The following is an 8,273-nucleotide window of genomic DNA, read 5'->3' as shown; positions in this document are numbered from 1 at the left end:
CTTCAACTGCGCAGGGCCCGGTGCCCCACGGCACGGCCGGCTGCAGCCAGGTGGGGAAACTGAGGCACGGCCGCACCAGCTCAGCCGAAGGGTTTACCCCCCCCCATGCCTCAGTTTCCCTTCCCAGGGAGGAACCGTACCACCCACCTCCTGCATAAAGCTGCACCGTGGCCGTCCCCGAGCCCCGCTCCACTGCCGTGGGACCCCGGCTCGCTCTGCCCCCAGATTTTGCTGGAAAAAGCTTTATTTTCTGAGATTTATAAGCCCCCGGAGGCTCCTGCACCGCGACGGTGCAGCCCTGCAGCTGTCGAGGACGGGGACATCCATCAGCATCCCGCGGCCCCGGCGGGACCGGGGAACAAACCCCCAACACCACCGCAGCCTTGTGGGGTCCCCCCAAAAACCAGGGGCCGTGTGAGCCTCCCCCCAACTTCCCCCATCCCGTGGGATGGGGTCGAACACCTTCCGGGAGCCGTTTTTCCTTCGTCCCCATGGGGGATCTACGATGGGAAGGAGTTGGGGGGGGTGCCCGCGTTTCAGGGAGGCGAGCGAAGCCCCCCTGGATTTTCTGATGCCCGGTTACACCCCGCGGCTTATCACGACGTCCCCTCCGATCCTGAATCTGATCCCGACTGCCGATCCAACCGGGACTGTGGGGCGAAATCCTACGGGAGATGGAAGAAGAGAAAGCAGGGAGGCCCCTCACCGTGGCCTCGGGGGCTGCCGCCAGCCCCTCACCCGGGCGTCGTGGCGGGGAGGTGACCCCTCTCCATCTCACCTGCCGCCAGCACGCCTCCAGCATGACGCCGGCGCGCAGCAGGCACCAGAGCTCTCCCAGCAGTGAGACCAGGACGTGGAGGATGTCGGACCACCGCCCGACGGTGAGGAGGAGGATGAAGAGGCCGCCCATCCGGACCAGCACCGTCTGGTACACCGCCCGCCCGCCGGTGCTCTGCCGCAGCTCCTCTGCGAGGACACGGCGTCGGGGTGGCCGCTGCGGGGGGATCCTGTCCCCTCCCCAGCCCCGCCACCGGTGGGACACCGGGCGTTTTGGGGATGCTTTGAGTATCCAGGATGCCCCATACTGCGCCGTATGCCCCCAAGATGCCCCATATACCCTCTATACAGCCCCAAGTGGCCCCCGGTGCCCCCATATACCCCCAGAGTGTCCCATATGATTCCATAGACCCCCAGGATGTCCCGTGTGCCCCCATACAGCCCCAGGATGCCCCATACCACCCCATATACCCCCATACTGCCCCATATACCCCCAAGATGCACCATATACTCTATACAGCCCCAAGTGGCCCCCAGTGCGCCCATATAACCCCAGGATGCCCCATATGGTTCCATACAGCCCCAGGATGCCCCATGTGCCCCCATACAGCCCCAGGATGCACCACCCCACCCCATATACCCCCAAGATGCACCATATATGCTCTATATAGCCCCAAGCCGCCCCCAGTGCCTCCATATACCCACAGGATGCCTCATATGGTTCCACAGACCCCCAGGATGCACCATATTGCCCCATATACAGCCCCAGGTGATCCCCCTGTGCCCCCATACAGCCCCAGGATACCCCATACTGCCCTATATATCCCCCTCTATAGAGCCCCAAGCGGCCCCTGGTGCCCCCATATACCCCCAGGATGTCCCATATGGTTCCATAGACCCCCAGGATGCCCCCTGTGCCCCCATACAGCCCCAGGATGCCCCATACAGTTCCATACACCCCCAGGATGCCCTACAGAGTTCCATAAACCCCCGGGATACCGCATGTGCCTTATAGAGCCCCACAATGCCTCCTATGATCCCATACACCCCCAGGATGCCCCATATGCCCCTATAGAGCCCCAGGATGCCCCATATGGTTCCATACACCCCCGGGATGCCCCATGTGCCCCTATAGAGCCCCAGGATGCCCCATATGGTTCCATACACCCCCGGGATGCCCCATGTGCCCCTATAGAGCCCCAGGATGCCCCATAGAGTTCCATACACCCCCGGGATGCCCCATGTGCCCCTATAGAGCCCCAGGATGCCCCATACGGTTCCATACACCCCTGGGATGCCCCATATGCCCCTATAGAGCCCCAGATGCCTCCTATGATCCCATACATCCCCAGGAAGTCCCAAACTGGGACATATCCCATTACCCCCCCCCAAAAAAAACCCTATAACTGGGGGTTCGGTGCCTTTCTCACCTTGCATGTAGATGACCAGCAGCGTGTAGCAGATGGTGAGCGGCGTCCAGAAGCGGACGGCCTCCGCCGTGGAGAGGAAATCCCGGTTGATGAGCGCTACGGCAGCCAGATCGGCTACGGCGAAGGTGACGGCCAAAGCGTTCCGCAGCAGTCGGGGGATACCGTGCCCGGCAGCGAGGAGGAGGATGCAGACGCCGCAGTAGCGCGCTCGGCTGTGCAGCTCGTAGAGGGTGCAGACGTGACGAGCCAGGCGGCGGGCGTAGGTGGCCAGCAGCCCCGCCAGCCCCGCCGCCAGCACCAGGTTGCAGGTGCTGTGGGGGGCCCCTTCCAGCAAGAAGCTGAGGCCGCAGGACACGCCGCAGCCCAGCGAGTACTGGCACAGCAGGTAGAGCTGGCTGCTGTGGGCGCCCTGCGAGAGCGGGACGGCGCCGTCAGCCGCTGCGCGGGTTGCAAAGCAACCAGGGGCTGCGCGGCCGCGAAGCGATGCGCGGGCTTCCTCCGTGCCGCATCCCCACGGGCGTCGCAAGCAGCGAGGGGATGCACGGTTGCGAGGGCACGCATGCGTGCAAAGCGACGCGTGGTTTTCTCCATGCCAGCCACCCTCATCCTCCCCGCAGAGGTTGCGAAGCAGCAAGAAGATGCGCAGCCTCACGCATGCCACGGCTCCCATATGCCCCGTGAGTGCTGCAAGCAGCAGGGGGAATGCGTTCTTTTGGGCTTGCCACAGCCCTCATCCTCCCTGCAGGCATTGCAAGCAGCGAGGGGATGCGCAGCTGCAAAGCGATGAATGGTTTTCTCCATGCTGCAGCCCCCCCGTAACCCCGCAGGTGTTGCATGCGGCGAGGGAATGCACAGTTGCAAAGCCACGCATGGTCTTCTCCACCATGCCTTCTCCCCGTCCTCCCCACGGGCGTTGCAAAGCTGCAAGGGTATGCGCAGGTGCAAAGCGATGCATGGCTTCCTCCATGCTGCACCCCCACGGGCGTTGCAAGCAGCGAGGGGCTGCATGGTTGCAAGGACATGCATGCATGCAAAGCGATGCATGGTTTTCTCCATGCCAGCCACCCTCATCCTCCCCGCAGAGGCTGCAGAACAGCAAGGGGATGCATAGGTGCCTCCATGCAGCTCTCATACACCCCACGGGTGCTGCAAGCAGCAGAGGGATGCGTTATTTTGGGCATGCCACAGCCCTCATCCTCCCTGCGGAGGATGCAAAGCAGCGAGGGGATGCGCAGTTGCAGCGCGATGAATGGTTTTCTCCATGCTGCAGCCCCCCCCCCGTAGCCCCGCAGGTGTTGCGTGCGGCGAGGGAATGCACGGTTGCAAGGGCACGCATGCATGCATGCAAAGCGATGCGTGGTTTTCTCCATGCCAGCCTCACCCTCCTCGCAGAGGTTGCAGAGCAGCAAGGGCACGCAGGGTTGCGAGGGCACGCAGGGTTTTCTCCGTGCCATCCTCATCCTCCCCGCGGAGGAGGCTGCGGAGCGGCAAGGGGACGCGTAGTATCCCCCGCGCCGCAGCCCCTCTCCTCCCCACGGGTGTTGCAAAGCAGCGAGGGGATGCGCGGCTGCAAAGCCACGCGTGCTCCCCCCCCCCCCCCATGCCGCAGCCCCCGTAGCTGTTGCGAATCTGCCAGGGCTGCGTGGTGCTGCGGCCCCCTCCACGCCACCCCCCCTCCCGCCGTGCCTCAGTTTCCCCCGTCCCCATCTCACCTTGCCGAGGGAGAGGAGGGTGGAGACGGCGCGCAGGGAGAACTCCAGCACCACCAGCGCGGCCACGCGGGAACCCACCAGCGCCAGCACAACCGTCAGCACCACCACGTGCAGCAGCTCCAGCACCCACCACTGCGCCCGCATCGCCTCCTTCTCCGCCTTCCTCTCCGGGTCACTGGGGACAGGACACTGAGCCGGGTGGGATGTCCCCTTCCGCCCCTAAATGGGGTGACAGCCTCGGAGACACCCACCCCATGCCCCTGCCCTGCTCAGACCACCAGCAGCACCCATGGGTGCTGAGAACCACCCCTCCCCCCCAAGAGGGGGATCCCAAAAGCCGATCCCAAAAGCGGCTCCCCAAAACGAATCCCCCACAGCAGATGGGTGGACAAAGAAAGACCAGTTCTTACTTCAAGCACTGGATGTAGAGATAAACCTTCAGGAGGCTGCAGAGCACCGAGACGGCGCAGGCACCCACCAACCCTGCGGGGAAAAGGCAGCAGCGCGTCACCGGGGAGGGATGTGCGTGTGTCCCCTCAGGATGTCCCCGAGCCGTCCCCATGCCACCCTGGGGGGGGAAAGGGGGGGGGGTCTCACCTTGCAGGAGGGCATCCAGCAGCGCCCAGCCCCACGCCAGCCCGGGCAACGCCGGCAGCCAAGACCCCAGAGAAAACATTTTTTTGGTGGAGAGGAGCCACGGCGTAGCCAGGCCGCGGCTCCAAGGTCCACGGGGCGGAGGCTGGGAGTGGCCCCCCCCACCCCGGGCTAGTAAATCATTGGTGGGGCAAATGAAGGCAGCTGGAGCTCAGCTCCTCCGTTCCGAGCTTCAGCTGCCCCGAGGAGGGGGAAAATCAGGGCGGCGAGAGGGATGCGGTGATGGGATGCACATGGCGAGGTTGGGGGACCACCGTCATTTTTAATCCCCCCGCCCCCGCCATCGCCGTTATCCTCTCCGGCCCGACGCGTCGCGGCGTTCCAGGTGCCGGCTTTGCGGGTTAGGAACCCCCCGCCCCCCCTTCCTCTTTGCGCCGCCCCAAAGACCCCGAAACGACGGCAAAAAAATAGAAAAACGACCCCTTTATTAACGGCCGCGCCGGGGCCGCCGGGAGCTCGTCCTACGGCTCCGGGGGCTGCTGGTGCTGCGCCATCTTCCTGAGCTCGTCCCAAAAGAAGAGGCTGAGGACGGTGTGGGGGCCGAGGCGGAGGTAGACGGCGCCGATGCCCTTGTACAAGCCCAGCAGCCCCTCTTTGCTGGAGATTTGGAGGATGCAGTCCAAAAAACCCCGGTAGAGCTTGCCCTGGGGAGAGAGGAGCCGGCTGCGCACCCCTGCCGGATGCAATCCTTTTTTGGGGGGGGGGGGGTGGGATGGGAACCCCCCCCCGCCTCATTGTCCCCTCGCCCCGTCTGCTGCCGAATGGCCTTACCGCGCCGTCGGCGTCCACCGGCTGGTTGTAGAGACGGGTACTGACCACGTCGAAGGGCGTCATCGTCACCGCCACGGCCACGCCGCTCACCATGCCCCCCGCCAGCACCGCGGCCCAGCTGCCCTCCCCGAACCACTGCGGGAAGCGCCGGCCGTCAGCTTTTCTCTCCCCCCTCCCCCCCCCCCCCCAAAAAAAAAATAGGGGAGAGGATGGTGGTGGTGGTGGTGGTCGGATCCTGCCCGGACCCCCTCACCTGGCGCTCGCAGACCCAGTCCTTGGCGGAGGCGAAGGTGGCGAGCTGCGCGGCCGAGCCCACGGCCACCCGGGGCACGGCCCCCGTCACCCCCCGCCACAGCCCCGCCACCCCGTGCTGCTTGTAGATGCTCTCGAAAGCCCCGGAGATGCTCTGGAGAGGAGAAAAAAATTCGGGAAAAGCGGGAACGGTGCAGCCCACCCCAGCAAATCTTTCACCCCCCCCCACCCCAGCCAAATTTCCCACCCCAGCGAGCGAAACCCCATTGCTCCTCAGTGGCACGAAGCCACCGCGGTTCCGGCCGGGTGACACCGATTCCGAAGGGTGACACCAATCCCGACGGGTGTCCGGAGCTGGTCTCACAGCTCCGCGCCCCCCCCCGCTCACCCCTGTCCTCGTCCTCGCACCGTTATTTATAGCATCTCTACGGGGCTGAGCTGCCAAAGAGCCGCGTAAAATACCCGGTGGCCAAAATAGCATTGTCCTCACCGGGTCCCAGAATGGGCACAGCCAAAGTGCCACCAAATCTCATGTGTGTCGTGTCCCGTCCCCCACCCCCAACCCCAACCCCGTCCCCGCTCACCTCATGGTTGTGCTGGTGGCCCACGGCCACGGCCGCCAGCGTCTGGGCTTGGAGGTGGGTCTTGACCTGGGACGGAGACAACACCGGGTGACAACCTCCCTCCCCCCCCCCAAATCCCACCCTGGGAATGGCTGCGGATCCCCCCCCCCTTCTCAGCAGCTTTTTGGGGCGTTTTAAGCCCCTCCGGCAGATGTGGGGTGCCCAGATGTGCCTCCAAGCGGCGCCTCCAGACTTTGAACCTCATTTTTTGTTTTTTTTTTTTCTTTCTTTTCCACCCCTCCCACCGCGGGGCAAAGGGCCCCCAGAAACACCTGTTGCGGCCGCCCCCCCCTCCCTTTTAAGCTCTGCACCCCCAATAAAACCAAGGGAGACCCCCAAAAAGGGGGAAAACCGCCCCAATTTCCTTATGAGGGAGTTCTCCCCTCGGGTTTCGGAGAGGGAGGGGAAGAAAAAAGGAGGTGGGGGGGGTGGGAAGAGCGTGCACAAAGCAGCCCCCCATTTTCTGGGGGGGCGAAGCAAAGCAAGGCACGGGGAGAAGGGATGGCTGCAGCGGAGTTTGTAGGATGCAGCAAAGCTCCGGGTCGGCCAAAGCTTTTGGGGAGGGGTGTCCCCCTCCCCCAAAAAATGCGAGAGCTTCTGCGAGGCGGCAGGAAGGGGGGGGGGGGGAAGGCAGAGCGACACTCACCAGGTACGCGGGGCTGCCCACGAAGGCTCCCACCGCCCCGGCCACGGCCCCGGCGGCCACGGTACCGCCGGGATACCCGGTCCAACCGGCGTCCTCGGCACAGGAATAGCAATAAAAGCGGACGCCGTTCATCAGCCCCTGGTAGAGGAGGCCGGCGGCCAGGCCCTTCTGCAGCCCCCGCAGCCCGTCGGCACGGCACACGGCCCCCACCGCCCGCAGCACCCCCCGGTAGGGTCGGGGGTAGGTCCCGGGGGGCTGCAATTCCCCCTGAAGCTGCAACCGCGTCTTGACCACCTCCAAAGGGTTGGTGAGGACGCAGGCCAAGCAACCGGCGGCGGCCCCCAACACCAAATCGATAGCCGGCGGTACTCCCCCGGTCGGAGAACCCCGGGCGACGCGGGGTCTGGTTTGGGGGGGATAAGGGAATTCATGCAGGGAGGTTGGGGGGGTCCCGGGGAAGGGTGCGAGGGTCCCGGCACCCGCCGCCATGCAGCACCTGCCTGCGGGGATGGCCCCAGGCTCCACCTTCCCTTCCCCCCCCCCTCCCGCTCCGGCTCTCCGCTGCGGGGAAAATAAGGGGGAGCGAGCGCCGCCTCCTGCGAACCAACCCCCCCCACCCCCCCCCAATTTGGGAAGGGATACAGGGCAAAGGTCAGGCCTTTGGGGGGGGGGGGGTGTGCGTCTTTCCACCCGTCCCCGGCACCGCAACGCACAACCGGCAGCCAAATCCCGGCCGGGCGTCCCGGTCTCACGTGACTTGGCGGTGCCCCGGCGCAAATAGGGAAAAAAAAAAAAGGCTGTTTCTGTCCCCACCTTCCCCCCCCCCCCCAAAAAAAAAAAGAAAAAAAATGACAGAAGAGCTGAGGACATGTGTGGTTTCGGGGGGCACACACAGCCATGCACCACCCCCGCCGGCTCGGGGGGGGCTGAGGACTGGTCAACTCATTGCACTTGTGGCTGTGATTTCGGGGATGGGGGGTGGGGGGGGTGGTGTGTCTCACTCCCTTCTCCCCCTGCCAGCCCCTCATGGGGTTACCGAAATGCTTTGAAATCGGAGCTTCCCACGTAAAAAAGCTGTGGGGAGGGGGCAGCGGGGGGGTGGTGGTGGCACTGTATGTCCCCCCCACCCCACCCCCTTGTGGCTTCCTATTTTTAGGGCTCTGCTGTGACCCCCTCCGGACGCGCGTTTTCACCGTGGGGTGGCCGTGGCTGAGCCACTTCGGTCATTACTGGGGGTGGAAGAGGAGGAAAAAAAAACCCAAAGCCCCCCCAAGTCGCTGCCCCATCCCCGATAGCCCCCCAAAATCCCCTCCTTTGACCCCAAAAGGTAAGGGAGGATTGACGGGAAAGGTGGGCGCTGCCGAGGGGTGGCCCCGTGGCTGTTTATGCCTTGTCTAGACTGGGACTA

At 64.6% G+C, this 8,273-nt stretch overlaps 2 protein-coding genes across 3 annotated transcripts; both read right to left on the bottom strand.

The window, feature by feature from the left end:
• Positions 1-238: 238 nt before the first annotated feature.
• TMEM82 (transmembrane protein 82) lies at positions 239-4,847 on the bottom strand. The gene is made up of 6 exons (XM_082493445.1): positions 4,517-4,847; positions 4,330-4,402; positions 3,920-4,094; positions 2,208-2,616; positions 779-966; positions 239-665 (listed from the first exon to the last, which is right to left on the bottom strand). Exons 1-6 carry the CDS (start codon positions 4,593-4,595, stop codon positions 597-599), a joined length of 993 nt encoding a protein of 330 aa, XP_082349571.1. The 5' UTR covers positions 4,596-4,847; the 3' UTR covers positions 239-596.
• Positions 4,848-4,981: 134 nt separating this feature from the next.
• SLC25A34 (solute carrier family 25 member 34) lies at positions 4,982-7,354 on the bottom strand (the record flags this gene model as incomplete). Of its 2 annotated transcripts, none has more annotated exons than XM_082493443.1 (5): positions 4,982-5,261; positions 5,345-5,479; positions 5,598-5,750; positions 6,181-6,246; positions 6,866-7,354. In XM_082493443.1, 5 exons carry the CDS (start codon positions 7,352-7,354, stop codon positions 5,001-5,003), a joined length of 1,104 nt encoding a protein of 367 aa, XP_082349569.1. In that variant the 3' UTR covers positions 4,982-5,000. The 2 variants fall into 2 exon arrangements, with proteins under 2 accessions (XP_082349569.1, XP_082349570.1); XM_082493444.1 differs by having other exon boundaries at positions 4,982-5,217.
• Between the last annotated feature and the right edge of the window lie 919 nt (positions 7,355-8,273).

Source organism: Vanellus vanellus (assembly GCF_965231255.1).
Source record: "Vanellus vanellus genome assembly, chromosome: 20".
Taxonomy (NCBI): Eukaryota; Metazoa; Chordata; class Aves; order Charadriiformes; family Charadriidae; genus Vanellus; species Vanellus vanellus.
This window is presented reverse-complemented; position numbering and strand designations above follow the sequence as displayed.